This window comes from Nomascus leucogenys, chromosome 14 (assembly GCF_006542625.1).
Source record: "Nomascus leucogenys isolate Asia chromosome 14, Asia_NLE_v1, whole genome shotgun sequence".
Taxonomy (NCBI): domain Eukaryota; kingdom Metazoa; phylum Chordata; class Mammalia; order Primates; family Hylobatidae; genus Nomascus; species Nomascus leucogenys.
The window spans coordinates 18,923,826-18,942,736 of NC_044394.1; the positions used below are offsets into that span (position 1 = coordinate 18,923,826).

The 18,911-nt window shown below is 40.2% G+C and overlaps 1 protein-coding gene across 2 annotated transcripts in view; it reads left to right on the plus strand.

Moving 5' to 3' along the window:
- The first annotated feature begins 1,567 nt into the window (after nucleotides 1-1,567).
- The window catches only part of C14H2orf73 (chromosome 14 C2orf73 homolog), a 30,600-nt gene continuing 13,256 nt past the window's right edge, over nucleotides 1,568-18,911 (plus strand). The window contains exons 1-3 of one of the 2 annotated variants that reach the window (XM_003262383.4): nucleotides 1,568-1,685; nucleotides 5,488-5,695; nucleotides 14,731-14,884. In XM_003262383.4, the coding sequence (XP_003262431.1) occupies nucleotides 1,660-1,685; nucleotides 5,488-5,695; nucleotides 14,731-14,884 (388 nt within the window). In that variant the 5' untranslated portion in view covers nucleotides 1,568-1,659. The remainder of the gene's footprint in view (nucleotides 1,686-5,487; nucleotides 5,696-14,730; nucleotides 14,885-18,911) is intronic. The other variant, XM_003262384.4, reaches the window with a different exon arrangement.

Here is an 18,911-nt window from a genome sequence, read left to right on the forward strand (position 1 = left end):
GAATGATGAAGAAGTTGACTAACCCTCAAGGACATGTGGCAGCATAAGCAGATCAAATTGATCAATAAAAATAATGACAAAGCACTTACTAAGCAGCAGGCCCTGCTCTCAGTACTCTGCCTGTATTAAATCATCTACATCTCACAACAACCCTAGGTATTTTCCCCATTTTGTGGATGAAAAAAATTGAGGCTCAGAGAGGTTAGGTCATTTGCCCAAGTGAACTAGCTAGTAAGTGGTAGAGCCAGGTTTCAAACACTGACTGCTCCGAGACCCTAAGCTCCTAAACACAGTGTGATGGTCAGGATAAGACCAGACAAGCAAGTGGTGTTTAATACGATGCCTAACAAATGCCTGGTCCCCCAGTGGAAGCTCAATTGATATTAGTTCCCCCTGCTTTCTGGTTTTCAACCCACTTGCCCCCTATTTATTTACGCATCCACTCCTTACTCACCAAACACACACACACACAATGACACATTCACACACATTCAAAGTCCACACTCAGGTACTTAGGTCACTAGGTGTCAAATCTATACATATATTCTTCTTCCTGATAGAATTTCAGGTCACATACATAAAATGAGTCCTAGGACCAACCTCTGCTCTCCCATCACTCTCCAAGGTGAACGTAAATATACACACCAACACTGACTCTGGATTCCAAACATATGCGTATGCATAGCCTGATATAAGGCAGAATTCAACTCTGGACTTTTCTTTTTCCGTTATCCAGGGAAATGCATGAGTTACTATGACAGATGCCAAAGACTTTTGGCTTTGGTAGTGGAAATTGGGAGGCAATGGTGAAATGAAGTAAGAAATTCCAGGCCAGAAGGTGGATGCAAGTCAGCAACGGCTTTTCCCAGGAGCTTGCTCTTTTTGGGTAAGTGCTACACGTACAAGCCCCAACCCGCTGCCTAAGCTGCCCTATTCTGAACCCCGCTCAGGCTGCAACAGATGACACACCGCAGGGAGCCTCATTTGCAGGAGATGAGTGTTCCCTTGCTCTATTTTAATCCTGGCAGCCCAGCCGGGGAAGGTTTTTTCAGAAATGGTGGGTAACAGTGACAACCAAGCTTTCTGGAGTAAAGGTTAGGTAGCTCAGGAGCAACGAATCACGACTCGCACAGTATTTAACAATACAAGGGAAAACAAGTATCCTTCCCGCCGGCCCGCACTTTTGCAGCCAGCTTGGGCGGCCGTGGCAGCGCCTTGGCGACGACCTGCGGGGCTCCGTAGGGCGGGCGCGGCGGAGACGCGAGCAGCGCTGCCCCGCAGCTCCGGAAACAGCCCTTCCCCTATCCTCAAGGACCAAATCAGCCCTGATAAACACCCGTCCTAGCCCTACAGTGGTAAGGGCAAGTTCAAACGCAGGGCGTCGAGCCCACACACCTAGAGACCCGGCCAGGCACCCTCGCCCTCTTCGCCGAGCAGTCGCGCACGGTGAGCGACAGTCCGCCACCAACCCGGCTTACTGCGCCTGCGCACTCCAGGGGTTGCCCCCCCCCGCTCCCCCACGCCCCTTTCCGAGGCCGAGCGCCCGTCGCTTAGCAACGCGCGAGTCACAGTCGCCGCGCTTTGCGTGCCCTTTTCCCCGCAGGGCTGCGTCCCTGTTCTTCCCAGGAGGCTTCTCGCTGCCTGGTGCCGTAGAGGCCCATGGAGGGAAAGGAAGATAAGCATCAGTAAGTGCTGGGGTTGGGTGTCTTATTTCCCCTTCCAAAAACTATTTCCCTCCTTCAGGGGGAGGCCGGGGTCCAGCATGGACAGTCCAGGCCAAGCTCAGACAGCCCCCTTGCTTCTCTGATTTCCAGTTGGCTGAGCGCTTACAACAATAATTTTTAAAACGCACCGTTTACTGAGCACATACTGTGTGTCAGGGACTTGACTTACATTACCGGGTCTAAAATTCTTGAAGTCATCCACTCCTCCTAACAATTATTAGCAGATTCTGTAGGCTTTACCTTTAAAATTATCCAGAATCTACCACTGTTCATCACTTTCAGTACTGTCCCCACCCAGTCCCAAGTACCAGCTTCTCTTGCCAGGATGCTGCAACAGCCCTCCAGTTGGTGGCTTTGCTTTTCCCTTACCCCTCTGCAGCCTCCTCAACACAGCAGTCAGAGCGGTCCGTTTACAGCCCAGGTTACATCGCCGTTCTCCATCCGACATCGTAGAGTGAAAGCCAAGGCACCTCCAATGGCCTTTGGAGTCCACACAAGACGCCCCTTCCCGTTTCTTGCCTCCCTCTGACAGGACTCTGCTACAGCAAACAGGCCTTTCTGCTATCATCTGCAGTGATAAAGACCAGCATCAGCAGCACCTGGTTGTTAGGAATGCAAATTTTGGGGACTTCCCACACTGAATCAGAAACTCTATGGCTGGGGCTCAATAATCTGGCTTCAACCAAGGCATCCAGGTGATTCCGATGTACCTTAAATTGAGACTATTAATCAAGGTAGTTACATACAGCTAGTTAGGAATGATGTGGAGCCAGGGATACCTTCTTCCAAAGCCTGTATTTTTGTTCCTGGAACAATGGTTCTCACACTTGAACGTGCATAAGAATCAGCGAAACAGCTGGTTAAAACACGTTCCTGGGAACCAGCCCCAGAGATTCTGAGTTTGCAGTGCTTACTAAAAACAAGTAAACAAAAAACTAGGTACATAAAGGAAATGGGCCCCATAAATTTGTATTTCTAACAAGGTCACAATTGATGCCAATGCTGCTACTCCAATGCCCATACTTTAGAAGCAGTGCGCTAAGGATGGTTACACTTCTGCTGGGAAGCTTTGGCAGTTACAGTTCACTCTGCTAGAGTGCTTTTCCCACAAATATCCACTTAGCTCCCTCCTCCCCTCTTTTTTCAATTGCCACCTTCACAGTGCAGCCTCCACCCTACCTGAAAATGCAAACCTACCTCCCACGTACATACACTCCCTTTTCCCATTCTCTGTTTTATTATTGTCCTTAGCACTTAACAGACTCTGTAATTTACTTTTTCATCCGCCTTTCCCCATTAGAATGTAAGCTCTATGAGGGCAGGAATTTTTGTTTTGTCACTGCTTTATCATCAGTGCCTCCAACAGCACCTGGCACGCAACTCAATAAATATCTGTTGAAACAATGAATTATTCAATGTTATTCTCATATCTCTTACAATAGGTATTGTTTCTATCATGCAAATGAGACGAAGGCTCAGATATGGCAGAACTGGGATTCCAGTCCCTGTCTGACTCACTTCAGAGCCCATCAGTGTTTTTATCTGTGCTTTTCTTCTAGCAAGAGATTGCTAGAGTCATATATTTCACACTTATTTATCAACCCACAGGCATTCATACCACAAGTGCTTAATCAAATGAACGTAACTATATACGCAAATAGCCCTAGTCCTTTTCTTCAAGGACTTGATCACTACAAGTGTATATTGTTGGGTGATAACTATGAGAAGCAGGTGGAAAAAACTGATGCCAGGAGCCTACAATAATAAATTAATTGACCCCAAAGACTCTACCTTTAAATAAATAATTGTATCTCTGGAAAGGTAATAGAAAAAGGTTTAGAAGTTTTTTACACTTTACCAGTAATCCGTTTTTCCAAATCCTTTGCAGAGAGTAATTTTTGGGAAGCAGGGAACTAGAATCCAAGGATTCTGAATGTTGTCTTTATGTGTACTGGAGAGGTGGTTGAGGGTATTCAAACAAAGCTGGAGTAAACAACTCCAGCAGATTCACCAGAAATGTAAATATTATAATGGCAGTCCATTTACCTTGGATGAACAGGACACTTTTCCTGAAGTTGGGCACATGGTGAATTCAACAATCTACACCTTCATGGAACTTACTGACTAGTAAAGGATATTTGTAGTGCTTACCAAAAACAAGTAAACAAAAAACTAGGTACCTAAAAAATTGTGGTGTTAATAAAAGAAATGAACAAAGTACTAAAATAGAGAATACATGTGGTAGAGGAAGGAAATCTAGGAAAAGCTGCTGAGGAGATGGTTTTAACCTGAGACCTAAATATCCTGAGCCAGCTGTGCTGGGAGTTGGGGAAGAGCTGTCCAGGCAGAGGGAACAGCATGTGCAGTTGCCGTGAGGGAAAAGAGATTGATGTGTCCCTGGAACTGACAGAAGGCAGTCTGGTTGGAGGGTCTTGAGTGAGGTCGAAGAGATTCACTGGGGCAAGTCACACAGGACCTTAGAGCTGCAATTAGGAGGCAGTATTTTATTGTAAATGAATGGAAAACTACTTGAGGATTTTAATTGAAAAATGATGTGAGCCAGGCACAGCGGTTCACGCCTGTAATCCCACCACTTTGGGAGGCCGAGGCTGGCCGATCACCTGAGGTGAGGAGTTAAAGACCACACTGGCCAACATAGCGAAACCCCGTCTCTACTAAAAAAAACACAAAAATTAGCCGGGTGTGGTGGTGCATGCCTGTAACCCCAGCTACTCAGGAGGCTGAGGCAGGAGAATCACTTGAACCTGGGAGGCAGAGGTTGCAGTGAGCAGAGATCGCGCCACTGCACTCCTGCCTGGGACAGAGTAAGACTCCGTCTCAAAAAGGAAAAAAAGAAAAATGATGTGGTAGAAGAGATGGACCTGGCATTCGTTTGAAGGAAGGCAGATGTTATACTTTAAGGGCTGTGTATAACGTTAAACGGTGCTACCTGCTTTCTCTGTGAATTTGGAGTTTCATTGACTCACCTGCTGTGGGATCACAGCTTTGATTTTAAAAGCTTCTATGTAAAAAGTATTCAAATTCATGTATTTCATTCTTTATTTTTCAAGTATGTGAATTTTAAAAATACTGCCTTTTATAATTTCAATTTCTCCTTATTTGAAAGGAGAAAAATCTGATAAGCTGTTTCTTCCTATACATTTTTAAAATATTTTATTTTAGTAATTTTCATATTTATGAGAGTACTTATTAGAGGCAAAAAATGAAGAGATTTATTTTGACTGCCACATAGTGTTCTTTTCTTGAAAAGATAAATAATGGTGCTCCTTTGGTAGCTTTAAGTTTGCCAGACAAACTTTTAAAATTAGTTGGTTTATCCTTGTCCAGATAGCTGTTTACTAGGTAAACGGGAGAATAAAGCCATTTTCTTGGTAATAAAACTTTTAAAGAAGATGGGTTAACTATAGCGTGTAACTTATCCACACATGTAAGTACTGCAAACATGATATGGAAGCATAATCCAATCACTACTCTTTCTTTACTCCAAGCAAATAAGAGTTGGTGCACTGCACTGGTATATTGTGATGAGTAATCATTATTAACACAAAGCCCTTTATCGCTTATATGATTTAGAATTAGAAAATGGCCTCCCAAATTTTAATAGCACAAACCCTTATAACTATTAATACAGCCTAAATTGTCTTGACTGATGTTTGTAAGATATTTAAATCTTATTTTACATAATTTGGCTAAATGTTTTAATGGTTACTGGGGTAAATGGTTTACTATTTATGTTTTTCAGACAGCATAAAATAGAGGATGCTGCTATAGCATATGTAACTGAAAATGAAGAAATTACACACGAAAAAAAACCTGGAAAAAGCATACAACATTCAAAACCACGTGTCGGAAGAGGACGTATATATTATGCTAAATTCATTAACACAAATGCAAGAACATACAATGAACCAGTTCCCTACATAGATCCCAAAAAAGGGCCAGAAATACAGGTTGGACAGATGTTCATTGTATACAAATAGAGATTTAGATTCAGATGCTGTTTTGCAGAATAATTGGGTCACAGACTATAAAGGATGAGACACATCTCAGTAGTACTTATCATAATCCAATAGTTAAAAGCAGCAACCTGAAACTATTTTGGCAGCTGACTTTTACATATAAACAATACAGATACAGGGAGGGAATCTAAGTAATTGTTTCCCTAGATTGGGTCAGATTATTGCCACAAAGTAGTGCTTTGGGGTTACTACAGAAATTTCATGTATTTATGATATATATTCTAATATAAAAATGTCCCATGATACTCAGTAATTCACATACCTTCTGTAAAATAATAATCACTTATTGAAAGCATATGAAGTTCTAGGAATGAGCTGTTTTATATAAATTATATTCTTTAATCTCTACAACAATTTCTATGAAATCTTACTGGAAATAGTTTACAAATAACACATATTCCTTTGAGGTTAATTAACATATCTGTGATTAAGTAATAAGCAAATGTCACAGTCATATTTCTGACCCAGGGCTGTTGGTTTAGCCAAACCACACTTCATTGACTATCCCATGCTAAAAATATTCCATTATCTTTTTTATAAAGTCAGGTTTGTTGTGGTACAATTTATTGTATTAGTTTCCTATTGCTGGTGTTACAAATTTTCACAAACTTGAAAGCTGGTTTAAAGCAGCACATATTTATTATCTAGCTTAGAAGTCCAAAATCCATCTCACTGGCTGTTGCCAGGCCTAGTTCTTTCTGTAGGCTCTAAGGGTGGATCGGTTTCCTTGCCTTTCCCAGCTTCTAGAGACTGCCTACGTTCCTTGGTTTATGGCGCCTTTTTCTTTGAAGCCAGCAACACAGCATCTTCAAATCTTTCTCTGACCCACTCTCCTGACTCTCTAAGGACCCTTGTGATTAGATTGTACCCACCCAGATAATTCAGGATAATCTCCCCATCTCAAGAACCTTAATCGCATCTGCAAAGTCCCTTTGCTATGCAAGGTAACATTCACAGATTTGGGGCTTAAATCACGAACATCTTTAGGGACAGAGAGAGGGAGCATTATTCTACCTACGCTTACACAGTACATTAGTTACCCTTGTAGTGTATAATTCTCTGAATTTTGGCAAAGGTGTAGTCATGTTACTCCATCACAATCAAGCTATGAATCATTTCTATCACCCTCAAAAGTTCCCCTGTGCCCTTTTGTGGTCATCCCCTTCCTCTACTGCAACAGCCACTGATCTGTTTTCCATAGTTTTGCCCTTTCCAGAAAGTCATGTTAATGGAATTACACAGTATGTAGCTTATTGAACCAGTCTTTCAGAATAAAGCATCTGGGATTTGTCCATGTTGCTGCAGCATGTCACTAGTTCATTCCATTTTGTTGCTGCTACACACTTGCCATGTGACTTTGGGCAAGTCACGCTAAGCTTCAATTTCCTTATTTATATAAGGATAGTAACTGTCCCTCTCATAGGGTTTTTATGAGAATTAAAATATTTTTATCAGTTACTGTTCTAGACACTAGAGATACAGCAGTGAACAAAGTAAATGGGGGAAAAAATCCTGTCCTTACATAGCTTACATTTTAGTGAGGGAATAGATCAAACAAGTAAGCTGTATTGGAGTGTTACATGGTAGTAAGGGCAGCATGCAAGGCAGGATAAGGAATGCTGCAGGCAGAGCTGCAATTTTAAATTGGTGGTCAGAGAAGGCTTCACAGAGTGACATTTGAGTGAAGACCTGAGGGAGAGTGAGGGAGTAAGCATGTAGGAACCTGGCAGAAGAGCATTCATAATGCACAAAGGAAGCACTCACTAAACATTAGCTCTTAGTAGCAGCAGAATCCTAGTCTACTACTCTCTGCACAGTGATGGGGACTCATTTGCAGCTGAAAGCAGGATTCTATGAGAGAAGACCTAGTACAGTGCTGATCTAGGCAAGTGTTCAACAGATGGGATTCAAAATACGTCACAGCAAAGGTAATAATTTCTCATGTAGGTTTTTTCCAGCATATTTGGAAAAGGAAATGTGTACCATCTAAATGGTCTCAGGCCACTGTGCCAATGTCAGCCTCCTCCTACTCCACTTCTTTCCTCATCTCTCTGTGTGTTAGGTATAGTGATTTAACATTTAGATGGAGATTGCTTTTTGTGAGCTCTCTTCGTACTAATAACATCTGTTCTTGTCATAGACAGCACACCATGACTGTGAATGTGAGATCTTCTTGGGGCAGGAATTCCTGTGGTTAAATGTTCTTTGATTTCATGAACTAAACCCCTTTAAGGGCCGTATTGAGGGAACTTCATTTTGTACACTTGCTTATGCTCTCGTACCAATTATTTCAGAAAGAAATCAATTGTTATTGTTAGACCAGACCTACACTGGGGAAATTAATTTGGTACTAAAATCCAGATTAGTGAAGTTCTTACATTTCTTACAAAGGCTCATGAATGACTCTGAGCTCTAGTTCAGGGTTGAATTTAAAACTGTTCACTGAACTCATCCTTACATTGGCAATACTAAGAAAAAGAAGCTGGTTTGAGAATAGAAATATGAAACATAAAAGTTTAAAAACTTAATCCCAATTAATTTTCTCGTACTCCTACTCTATAGGTATGTTGGAAAAAAAATGAACAAAGGTGTTAAGAGCTGCTGTCATCAAGACTAGATGACAGAGTAGTAGCAGAATCATTATTAGTGCTGGACCTTTAAGAGATGGTGAAAGTGAGTTTGAGATGAAATAAGAGCTCAGATAAGGGAAGCTGTCAGTGAATATGAATGAGGAGAGTTACAGAGAAAGACTGAAGATACATCACTGAGTTACAAGCCTGTCTGATTTGGGTGTGGCAGGAAGGGAGTGTGTATATTTTTAAAACATAGCCTGGGCAACATGGTGAGACCCCATTTATACAAAAAAATAAAAATAAAAGAGCTGGGTGTAGTGGTGTACGCCTGTGGTCCCAGCTACTTGAGAGGCTGAGGCAGGAAGATTGCTTGCACCTGGGAGGTCAAGGCTGCAGCGAGCAATGTTCATGCCATTGCGCTCCAGCCTGGGTGACAGAGTGAGACCCTGCTCAAAAAGAAATAAAATTGGCTGGGCACAGTGGTTCACACCAGTAATCCCAACACTTCGGAAGGCCGAGGCAGGAGGGTAACTTGAGCCCAGGAGCTTGAAACCTGCCTGGGCAACATAGTGAGACCAAGCTCTACAAAACTAAATAAATAAATAGTCAGGCGTGGTGGCAAGCCTCTGTAGTCCCAGCTACTTAGGAGGCTGAGGCAGGAGGATGGCTTGAGCTCAGGAGTTCAAGGCTGCAGTGAGCAATGATCATGCCACTGTGCTCCAGCCTGAGCAACAGAGCAAGACCCCATCTCTAAAGACAAATTTTAAAATAATAAAGTAAAAAACAAAAACAATGAACTTAAACGTACTCATTTCTAACTATCCAAGGAATAATAAAGAATGTATATTTCACATATTTGTAAACTGTTCCTTTAAGATGACAGGTTTCTTTTTAAAGGTTAGCTTGGTTAAGAAAAAAACTGGTTGACAGTAATGCTGTCTTTATAATAAGAGTAAAGAAAATAAACTTGCCTAAATATTTTAAATGACACCTGTTGTTTTATGTGTTTTGCTAAGATAATATCTTTAGGATGCAACACGAGATTGGTTGGTTTTATTTACAAGATTTTTAAGATTTCTTACATTTCTACCTAGGAACATAAAATTGGGGATGCTAGAAAAAGTAAGAAGTTGTTTTAGCTCAGTCACTTCCAAAGAAAACTGGTTTGATTGTCTTATATTTTTGGCTGGGTGCGGTGGCTCATGCCTGCTATCCCAGCACTTTGGGAGGCTGAGGTGGGCAGATCATGAGGTCAGGAGTTCGAGACCAGCCTGGCCGGCATGGTGAGAACCCCCGATCTCTACTAAAAATACAAAAAATTAGCTGGGCATGGTGGTGTGCGCCTGTAGTCCTAGCTATTTGGGAGGCTGAGGCAGGAGAATTGCTTGAACCTGGCAGGCAGAGGTTGCAGTGAGCCAAGATCGTGCCGCTGGACTCCAGCCTGGGCAACAGAACGAGACTCCGTCTCAAGAAAAAATAAAATAAAATAAAATAAAAATATTTTTAAATATTGGTACTTTAAAAGAGATTATACTAGGTTGCCATTTTCAAAAGTTTATTTTTCAGAGCACTGATCCTTGCCTACCTGCTTAACAAAATAAATTTGCAAAGTCAAATATGTTTTGGAAAAGCTGTACTTTTACAAACCTTTCTCAGAGCTTCACAATTCACATTGGTATATAAAGGTTCTGAGAAATCTTGTGATAAGCTTATTTAACTTTGCTTTTCTCACTATTTCCCAGAGTTATTTAACTGTGGACACCTCCTTTGTATAACACCTATTAATATGCTGGAGAACTAGTGTTCAACAGAACACAATTTTGGAATTTGGAATTTTTTTATGGGGGGGTGCATTATGAACTGCTTAAAAACAGATTTTTTTAAGCACTCATAGCATCTATAGCAAAATAGAGATGAATTTAGATACAGTGTAACCAATATGACCTTAGCTGCCCTAGTGTTTGTGATAGCACTTCAATTTTTTTAAAGCCACTGAGCTCTACCAACAAAATGCGATGGTTTATGTGTAGGTTTTGTCAAAAGGCCATATTTCCTTGGGAATCCACAAAGTATGATTTTATGTTCCACAGATGACCACCACCAGCCATCTTGACTAGGCCATTGTGGCTGTGGAGCTTGGCTTACGACCTCTTGCATTCACTTAACTGGTTTCTCTAGGATACTTCACTTGCTTTTTACTACTTCTTGTCTGAGGATTCTCCCTTAATTTCTCAAAGAATGGAAAATAGGTCATCTTTACTAAAACATCTCTGAGAGCTTAGGGATACTAGGAGTATAACATAGAAACTGCCTTACACTGGCCTCCAAATGTGACTAAGGGACCCACAGCGCAACAGCCATTGGCCTTCCCAGAGCTGCAGGTTAGAAGGAGCCCCATCATCCGGAATCTCCAGGCAACTCCTCACCATGGAGCCCAGTGACTATCATCCTGGGGCAGGAAAGAAGACAGGCCTTAGACTGGTAGGGATAACTCCTCTCTGGGTCCAAAGTTTGAGTTAGGCAAAACCCCCTCTACAGTCTGCAAGATATGGTCTGTTCCCCAGAGCCTGGACAAAGCCATCACGCTAGGTAACTTCCCAGCTTATTTTGTCATAAATAACTGTGTTAACCCCCCACGATCCAATGTAAGTGATGGTACACAGAACAGTAAATTTTTTGTTAGTCTTTCCCTTCAGTATGATATAAAGATAAAGACGAGCCTCCATCTATCTCTTTCCTTAATCTCATAATCTTTTATGAGTAAATGCTTGGGCCAAAAAGGCACGCACATGTTGCATGGGCACATAAGCACTTTCACTCTTCCAGGAACAAACCAAACTTTTTAGGCATAAGGAAGACTATCCAGAAACACAAAAGATAACCTTTTTTTTGGACTGTAAGATTTCACTTATGCTAAAGTGAAAGTTCACTTATGCTAAAGTTTCACTCAGCTAAAGTGAAGATGCATCCAATTTATAACACTCACCAGAACACTTTCACAAACTGCAGAGGCTTAAAGTCACCAATCACATTTTAGGAAAAACTGTTCTCTATTTCCTTTATATTTGTGAAACAAAGACTATTTTGGCAAAATTCTCAGTTTAAAAGAAGTTTGCTCAAAAGATGAAATTATCTCTCTGCTTTAAGGCTAGCTTTGCATTACGCTTTTAAGAAAACATTATAGCCAGGCATGGTGGCTCATGCCTATAGTCCCTGCTACTCAGGAGGCTAAGGTGGGAGGATCACCTGAGTCTGGGAGTTTGAGGCTGCAGTGAGTTGTAATTGCACCACTACGCTCCAGCTTGGGTGACGGAGTGAGACCCTGTCTCAAAAAAATAATAATAACAAATAATAATAATTAAAGTCCATCAGCCATTTCCTAGTGCTTCGCTTATCCCAGAGTCATTTTTCCAGTAACTTGGGTATTAGCAAAATAAGTTTTTGATCAACAAAAGTAGATGATATGAAGTGTTTGTGTATGCTTTACAATCTTATAGAAGAACTTTCTCAGGATATTTACTGCTATGGTTTGAATGTTTGTCCCCTCCAAACTCACGTTGAAACGTAATTTCCATTGTAACTGTATTAAAAAGTGGGACCCTTAAGGGGTGATTAGGTCATGAAAGCTCCACCCTCATGAGTGAAATGAATGCCATTATAAAAGGCCAAGTTTTGTCCCCTCTTGCCCTCTTTTTGCTCTTCTGCCTTCCACTGTGTGAGGATGCAGTGTTCAAGGTGCCAACTTAGAATCATAATTACCAAACCTGCCAGTGCCTTGATCTTGGACTTCCCAGCCTCCAGAACTGTGAGCCGGTAAATTTCTGATCCTTATAAATTACCCAGTCTAAAGTATTCTTTTATAGCAGCACAAAACAGAGTAAGACGTGCACTTACAGCCTCTATTTTCACTTCTTAAATAATTTCATTTGGTTTGTGCTTAGCTGGTTTTACATTCCACAGCAGGTTTGACACAGCAGTGCAGCACAGAATTTAGAGGTGTGCACAAAGAGGTTGGGGTTTGAATTGTGGCGGTGCAGCAGTCTGCTAGTGATATACCTTGGGGAAGTTACTTCATCTCCTGGCAGTTTTGTCATCTGTAAAGTGGGTGTGCCTGCCTCATAGAATTGTGATGAGCCTAAGACAAGACCTATAAATCCTAGACCTTGGGGCATAATAAGCACTATTATAATTGTGAAGTGGAGTGGAGAAGAGCTGCCAGAAGCAGGCGCTCTGACAAGAGTAAGATGTGACTATTTTCAGCCAGATAGTGAGAAGAAACCATCTGTTTAGTAATCTGTTCTAGAATTTTCCTAGGATCTACATCAAGTAGACTTAATTTTTAAAATTCACCTTTTAGCCCATTCTGAAAAATGAAGCATTAGCCAATCTATTCTCCAAAATCCCCTAGTTCCTAAATTTCTGTCATCTCTGCAGAAATTACCCCAGTTACAATTACCAATTATTCCATTACTCCTGCTTACAATTTGTCATTGGCCTAAAAACTGGCACTCTTATAAAGTGACAAAGTGAAGTCCAACTGTCTCATCAGCTCTTCGGGGCTTAGTTCTTTGGTACGTGTTCATCCCATCTTTTTCAAGTTAACTGTAATTTTCCTTAACAACCTCAAGTTGAGTAGTTCTTACTTTCCTGAACAGCATTCTTCTCTCCAAACTGTTAGCCGGAACACAAAAGATATCCTTTTTGGGGGCTGTAGGATTTCACTCAGCTATGAACAATTTTTTCTAGAAAACGTTATTTTTGCTGCCTTTGACAATTGTATAAATTATCAATTTATAAAATTTCATAAATTTATAAATTTCTTCTACTTCTAAGTTTCTTGACAATCTTCTGACAAGCTGAATCCATTAATTAATTTTTAAATCTAATGTTGTATATGTCTTTTATATATGCCTGTCTTTTTAGAAACTAAGCTCATTTGAGAGCTGACTCCCTAAGCAGCCACACAGGTTGTTTTTTTTTTTAAAGAAACATCTCCCTTTTTGCATCAATGTAGCCTCAATTGTATTGTCAGTATTTTATCTATTAGAATTGCATATTTATCCCCCTTGAATCATAGTTTAGAAGTCTTTGGCTATGGAATCATAGTTGATTTTCAAAAGGCAGACTTGCTTCCTTATAGCCCACGGTAGGTGTTTGATTATACCAAAAGTTACTTTCATACCCTAATTGTATTCCAGGAACTCTTAGGTGTCATAGGGTTTCTCAAGCGTTTTCTTACCACCACCTAATCAATCAGTTTTAAAATATTTGGTCAGGCCGGGCGCAGTGGCTCATGCTTGTAATCCCAGCACTTTGGGAGGCCGAGGCGGGCGGATCACGAGGTCAGGAGATCAAGACCACGGTGAAACCCCGTTTCTACTAAAAATACAAAAAATTAGCCGGGCGTGGTGGCGGGCGCCTGTAGTCCCAGCTACTCGGAGAGGCTGAGGCAGGAGAATGGCGTGAACCCGGGAGGCGGAGCTTGCAGTGAGCCGAGATTGCGCCACTGCACTCCAGCCTGGGCGACAGAGCAAGACTCCGTCTCAAAAAAAAAAAAAAAAAAAAAAAAAAAAAAAAATTTGGTCAGAATTAAGTTGAGTAACAGTTCCCCTCTCTACTCTCTCAACGTCCAAGAAATCAAATTGTCATACATGCTAATGAAGAATCTCAGTTTTCCCTTTCTTGTGTACTTAGGTTTTAGTACCAAAATTCAGTAACATTAGAGAGATTTCCCCTTAGAACAAAGTTATCAAACTGAGTCATTAGTGAATTACAAATCAATGAGTTGCAGTCAGCAATGTGAAATGAAATAGGAAAGCAATAAAATAGAATAGAAAAATAGCTAAGCACACTGCATATAGTAAGAATAAGTATTTTGTGAAACTTTTGTTTCAGTTTTATGTATGTGTAGCATTGTGTGCTCTTGTATGACATAAAATTTATTTCATGGTGCAGGCTAGGGACTAAAACCTCTGAAAACCACCATTTTTAGATGATAGTACATTATTTGTATTGTCATAATGAAAAGTTTAGAACATAATTTTTTAAATTAAATATTTTATACATACACGTGTACATATATAATAAAATCATAGTATAAAACAAATACAGCTATTTTGCTGATTTTTACCATTTCATTTGTTGATAGAAGGAAGGTAGCTTAAGAATTCAGTAGCTGTATTTTAGCTAAAAATATATGACAACTCATTTTTCAGTGCCTTCAAAGAAATACATTTTTTGTGAAAAGATATTTCTAGATTTCAGAACTCCACATTAGTACTGGGATATCCACTAACTTGTTAAATTGAATTACTGAATATCCATAGACATCAAGCAATACATGAAAATGCCCTACAGTATCCAATATTGTGTTTCCAATTATTTTCTATAAAGGGTGACTGGTGGTCACATGGTAAAGCACTGGAACCTGTCTTCCTACCACCTTATGACTCTAAGAGCACCCAGAGGAGTGACTTCCAAAAACCAACGTGTCCACTGGTTTTGCCAGTCAAACACAGCAAGACGCAAAAGCCTTCTTGTGGAATAGGTAAGGTTTTGCAGTGGTAAAAACCTTTTTTGTTATCTCAAATTATTGCTACCAAAACTAAGATGTATTAGATGTCCTGATACCTCCTGAAAATAATTACTTCTCTACAGAAGTTGAAAATACACACACAGCAAATACAGCCCTTGGGAAATTTGTTATTTCTTCCTAGTGGACAGTTTGTCTCCAAACACAGTTAATGTGACATAATGAAAATTGTACTGATCATTAATAACACCAGCCTCAAAGTCAGAAACTGAGTAGCATTCTGCTCATTGTTGTTGCCACCACATTTTCATAGTTATAACTACTGTCACTTCAAGGAAGGTAGTTGATGAAGGGGGCTATTAGATAATCTGTAACAGTGACCTGTCCTTTAGAAAGATAATAAAGTTTCCACTTCTGGTTCAGTATAGTAGACTGAGCGCACATATCTAAATTCCCTGCCTTCCAAGACCCTATTACTATAAATAGTAGCAAAGCAATAAACTCTTAAGGGTGAAGAGAATAGAAGGAAGAACTTTCTGGAATGTAGCAAAGACTAGAAGCCTATTGATAGATAAGAGAATAAAGCAGCAATATCTAGAAGGAGATGCAGCAAAGAAAAGACAATCTGCCTGGCCAAAGCCCTGACTGAGCTACATGCCGAGCCAGCAGACATAGTGGAAGGCAAAAATGAAAAGCAGCTAGGAGGGAGTCAGAGAGTTACTTCAAAGCCTGTCCCTTAAATAAAGGCTCCAGTCATGAGCACTCCACCCTCTCCCAACATTAAGACTACTAGAGCCCAGTGTCTTAGCCAGATGTCAACTACCACACCAGTTATTTCGGTAAATCAAGCTGATCCCCCCGTCCCCTTCTTATGAATGGACAACCAAAGGTTAGAATTATGCCAATTAAAAAAAAAAAGATTTGGAAGATAAAGGCAGGCAAATATCACACAGCATAAAACAACACAACAAAAGCTTGGAAAATGAGAAGGAAAGCAAAACAGAAGATCTGTTTGGGAAATCCAACTTTTCTGGAGCTCCAGAAAAGAGAAGAGTAAAAATGAAGGTAGATAATTAGCAAAACATAACATTTATTGAGCACATACTATTTGCCAGGCACTTTATGGAACTTTCTAAATATTAACTCATTTAATTCCCACATGAACTCTATGCAATATAATAGTGCAGTAATATTATTAATATTCTTATTTTTCAGATAAGAAAGTGTAGGGAGGCAAAATTTTACCTCTACCCTTTCAGTGTTTTTGGCTGGGCTTGAGAATTAAGTTGACACAAAGATCAACAGGAGAAAAGCATAAAAATTTATTTAATACACGTTTTACATAGCAGGGGAGCCTTCGTAAGGAAATGAAGACCCGAAGGCACAGAAAGAACACATATACTAAATCAGACAAAGAGTAGTACATTGTAAAAATGGGACAAGGCAAAGGAGTTTGGGCTAGGGTAATTGGGTAGAGATGACTAGAAAGATAAGGGTGAGTTTAACAAGGTTTCCTTGTCTAGATTTCCCCTCACCTCAAATTCCTGCACTTGGTAAGAATGATGCTTTCCTTCTAGTATAGGATATCTTTTACATAGGAATTTCATCTCCTGCTTTTGAGAAAGAGAAGGAAGGTCAAACTGTTTTCTTGCATCTGCTGTTTTTCAAGTGCCTTTAACTCAATATAGTCAATATGCCAGAGTGGCATTTTAGAGTAGCATGTTCTAAACTCCTTTGAAAGCAAGCATGGAGTTGAAATAACGTGCCCCAGGCTAGAGTGAATAGTTGGCATTTGCACCCAGCTAGCCTGACTCCAGTACGTATACTCATAACCAGTACTGTATAGTACTCTACACAATCTCTAAAATAATAACAAAGTTTCCCTACATAAAATGCATTAAAAGGGTCTACTGAGTGCTTCTAAGTATGAAGGGGAAAATGATGCACACCCTACATATCATTACAAAATTGCAAAACAATCATCGTCAACAGAAGATTCTAAAAGTTTCCATAAAGGGATAGAAAAATAAGTCACCATCTAAGAAATAAGTATCAATATGGAATCAGGCAGCACTGATGCAAGAGTACAATGGAGTTAGTATCTTCAAAGTTCTCAGGGGAAATACTTCTTGACCTAGAAAAGGGAATTTATTTGGCATGGATACTAAACCTTTTTTTTTTTCAAGTGGCACTGGGCATTACACCCACTGAGAAGGAAATGAAGTCCGGGCACAACATTTGACCCTTAAATGAAAAAAACTGCATGTAATTATGTAATACTATGCATGCTGTTTAGTAGTTTTCAACTTTTAGGCTCAATCTATAGACACAATTTAAATATGGTTACAGAACAGAATGTATCTTAGCAGCTTTAATAAGAAAAGTAAGTGCACAACTGATAGAAGATGAGAAGTAGAAGAAGGGTGCTAACATCATTATTTGTGATATAGGTAATCAAGAGATACTATCCAGTGGGGGTGAAACAAGGAATAGATGTTTAAGGTGAAAGTCAAAGGAACCAGTCTAAAAACCAAATTTCTCTAACCCTGGCTTATTTACTGAGCTTCAAGTTCACATATCCAAACACCTACTTAACATCTCCTCTTGGATAGCTAGTCACCTTTTCAAACTTGATATGGCTGGAATAGAATGTTTCATTTCCCCCAGCCAAACTTATCCTCCACGAGTCTTCTCCATCTCAGTGAATGCCACCTTCACTGTCCCACCAGGTGCTCAAGTTTTGATAAGCTAGAAGGCATTATAAAACTCTCTCCTTTCACTCCTCGCCCCCACATTCAATCCATCAGCAAATTGTGACACCTGTATCTCCAAAAAGACCCCAAATCTATTCCTTTCCATCTTCACTGTATTACAGCTGCTATTAACCTGCTGCTTCTTTCTCTGTATGTGTTTTCTGCATCATTGTCAAACGATCTTTTTAAAAACACAAATGATATTCTCCTCCTTTAGATTCTCCAGTTACTTCTCACTGTTCATAGAATAAATTTCAAATTCCTCACTATGGCCTACATGGCCCTTTTTGATCTACGTTTTCATTCTGTGTGAAAGAAATAGAAACTGGAAATGATGCATTTGAAGTGTGGTTTGTACAAGAAACACAAAGTGGAATTCCAGTCAGTGGACACCTCCTCAAAGAAAATGGCTTGGCATGCCAATAAAAATTTGATGAACTGGTTAAAATATGTATCTACATATGGCATATGATTTTTTGTTTTAACTTTCTTTGGTAGCCAACCAGTCCCTTCCATGTAACGAGCAGTTATGGTACTTCAGCTACTCAAGTTGAAGGGATGTGGAAGAGTGGTGAAAGATGATACTGGAGAGATGGGCTTTGTTCTGGGTTGGTAAGGCAGGGCTCAGCCATTTCATAAGGGATCTCCCAAAATCAGGGTCTGTAGATCTACTTAATTTGCCCAGAGAGAAATCCTCCAAACCTCTGCCTAGGATGGAGGACAGAAAATCCAGAAGTCCCTTAAGTGGTCCTCTGCAACATCACCTTGTCCCCCTGCCCCACGCTCCCTGCCTCAGAGGCATCTGATGCCTCCCGATTCCAAGGCACTCCTGGAATGCTGTGGCATTAATTGGTTTAATTTTTACCCCATTCCCTTCCCCCGTAGCACTTAACTTCCAGTTTTCTGCAGTTTACTTAAGTCTATTGCTACTTATCCATCTGTTTTCCAGCTTCCAAATGTGTTAAAATCTTCACTCTCATTTAGTTCTTTTTTTCCTTAAGGACGTAAGCCCTCTTAAATTTCTGTAGTGTGATTGTACTGGGGCTTGGGGAAGGAATGGGGGAAATGCACATTGAATTTGCCATGTTTAACTGGAAATCACAGCAACTTTGTCACCATCAACACTTCTTTTATAATATTGGTTCAGTATTAAACTTAGTATTGTGTGAATCTGAACCCATTAAATTTAATCATTCTGTTTTGCTCAATTTATGAAGTGAGAATAATTCCTACTTTGCAGGACTGTTGTGAGAAACAACATGTAAAGTGCCTAACACAGTGTTTGCTAC